Raw genomic sequence first — 2,683 nt, 5'->3', positions numbered from 1 at the left:
ACTTTCCTATGACGAGTGCACATTCACCTAATGCATCCATTTACTGCATCGGATTTGTCAATGGAAATCATTGGGTTCAGGTAATTAGTAACACAATTTTGGTACATTCAATCACTATTTGACTTTTTCTGATATTTATTTTATGTGCAGGTAAACATGAATGAAGGATTCCCGTTTCCACCTGTCACAAATGAATGAAAGAAATATCGCACAAAAGATGCGACTTCTTGGATGGAAGGATTTGCCGGGCGGTTACAACATTGGTAACGGCTTATGCCTATACTGCCAAAATATGTCAGCTTAGATTGATTTTATGATATTACAACATTGATATTATTTAGTTTGATTTTATGATATTAAAACATTGGTACTATTTAGTATGATTTTATGCTATTGGATTTTAATATGTTGACAAATGGATTATAAATAGTTAATCTCAAACTATAAGTCTTATAATAATACAGACGTCTACAAGTCTCATAACAATACATAAGTCTCAAACTAAAACATAAATATAAACATAAAATGTGACATCAATCAGACTCATTGTCATAAGTAATTGGACCTTCCCTATGTAATGGTCCGCCCTGTGCAAGTCTGAGTGCTCTAAATATCTCCAGAAACTGTTCGTCTTCAGGAACAGCCTGATGACGCTGTAAGTAATGATGAAGCTCATGAGATATATATGATAATCTCGGGTCTGACGGTCCTTCGTCATAGACAGGCACTGGTACCTCCATCGGCTCATCATCCTGTGGTGCTCTCAAACGAGGATGTGACACCGTATAATACCACGGCAAATAATCATCGTCTGTCTCGTATGGCATGGTGGCAAAAGCAGCTGGGGGATCATCGTGGGATCGGGTCACCTGCAACACACTCTGCATATATGTAGCCCACTCAACATCCACATCAAGTATGTCTACATTAGAAGGAGCAGTCGGTATGTACTGTCTGTATCCAAACTGACGCAAGCATCTGTCAGGTAAATATAGAACTACAGTACCAAACCACTTCAAACCACCCCGATACAAACAGATATCATCAAAAGGACGGTGCACCCGATGATCCTCAAAAGGGCGCCAGACAATATCGTGAGGAGTCAACTGATCTAACACAGCTCGGATGTCAGCCACTTTTTGCGTCCCCTGCCTATATTCCCATTTCATCGCCCTAGCCATCGGACTATCAATGCCACATAACTCAGAAGTACCTCTCTTTCCAACAGTTGGAAAGTACTCATGAATCCAACACTGAAACAAAAGTAAAAGTTACTATTATAAATTAAACTAAATTATAATAAACTAAATTAAACTAAAATATTAGATATTAAGTATAATTAAATAATAAGTAAAATTTTAAACCTGAAGAAGAGAGGCATAACTGCCAAGCTGCTTGCATGAATAAAATGAGGCATCCCCTAAGTATCTGTACAGAGTAACCAGTGCAGCTGCCCCCCAGCAATAGCTTCCACAAGTATCCAAATCTCTCAAAAGTGGAAGATATTTTGCCTCGACAAGAGTAAAAGTCTTGTCGGCAAGAATGGTACAACCTAATAGCAACATCATGTATGCTCTCATAGCGCCTGTAAAGTTATTCGCAGCTCTTTGTTGCTCAAAAACTTGCTTCAACCAATCCATTTTATAGTAAGGACCCCTTACAGCAGAAGCCTCTGTAGTTGCATCACTCAGCGAAACACCAAACAACTCAACAGCTAGATGGATAGCATCATAATCGGTGACAACAACATCGGGGTCAACCAGCTGGCCCCTAATCGGTACATGAAGAAGACAAGAAACATCGTCTAGCGTGATGGTCATCTCGCCGAACGGCATATGAAATGACGATGTTTCAGGATGCCATCTCTCAACAAAAGCAGATAAGAGATGCGTATCTACCCTGGCCAAACTAGTATGCTGCAAAGATGATAGGCCAGATGCAACTAACCAATTTTCCATCTGCCTTGGGAGCATTGCCGGAACCCATCCTATTAATTTGCTGCCATGTGCAGCAACCTTTAAGGTCGGCTTTGGTCGTCTCTCCTGAAAATAATTTGTAATATATGTTAATATATAAGTACATGTAATTTAAAAAAACATTTAAGAAAATATTTACGTACCTCGCCCAACCATAAATGACAGGCAACGTGCCTCTGATATCTAACCAATAAAGATGTATCAGTAGGTCCTCCGGGAAATGCCGGATGCTGCGGACCAACCTCAGGAGCAGCTCCCTGCTGTCCCTCGCCATCAGCCTCTCGACGTTGTCTTCCTCTTTGACGCATTCCGGCGATCGCACCTCCTCTTCTTCGAACCACTAAAAAATAAAAAATAAAATAGTTAACAATTAAATAAAATGTTATTAAAAATAATATATGATATTAAAAACAAAAAAAAAATAACTAAAAAAAAATAGGAACCGGATACCCCAAGGGTGGGTTATCCGGCTGAGGGCAAGAAGAACCGGAAACCCCATTGTTGGGTTATCCGGCTGAGAAAAAAGGAACCGGAAACCCCATCATTGGGTTATCCGGCTGGTAACGGAAGAAAACGAACAGAACCGGAAACCCCATAGCTGGGTTATCCGGCTGAGAAATTTTTTTGAAAAACTTACTTTTTAAATGAAATGTGAACCGGAACTGACGAGGCTGGGTTATCCGGTTTTGGCTCAAAAAAATTCCCTC

At 40.0% G+C, this 2,683-nt stretch overlaps 1 protein-coding gene across 1 annotated transcript; it reads right to left on the bottom strand.

Annotated features, from left to right (window-relative positions):
- Positions 1-533: 533 nt before the first annotated feature.
- LOC131598511 (protein MAIN-LIKE 1-like) lies at positions 534-2,475 on the bottom strand. The gene is made up of 4 exons (XM_058871106.1): positions 2,427-2,475; positions 2,120-2,316; positions 1,365-2,042; positions 534-1,253 (listed from the first exon to the last, which is right to left on the bottom strand). The coding sequence occupies exons 1-4, from the start codon at positions 2,473-2,475 to the stop codon at positions 534-536; spliced, it is 1,644 nt and encodes a 547-aa protein (XP_058727089.1).
- Between the last annotated feature and the right edge of the window lie 208 nt (positions 2,476-2,683).

This window comes from Vicia villosa, linkage group LG1 (genome assembly GCF_029867415.1).
Source record: "Vicia villosa cultivar HV-30 ecotype Madison, WI linkage group LG1, Vvil1.0, whole genome shotgun sequence".
Lineage (NCBI taxonomy): Eukaryota > Viridiplantae > Streptophyta > Magnoliopsida > Fabales > Fabaceae > Vicia > Vicia villosa.
This window is presented reverse-complemented; position numbering and strand designations above follow the sequence as displayed.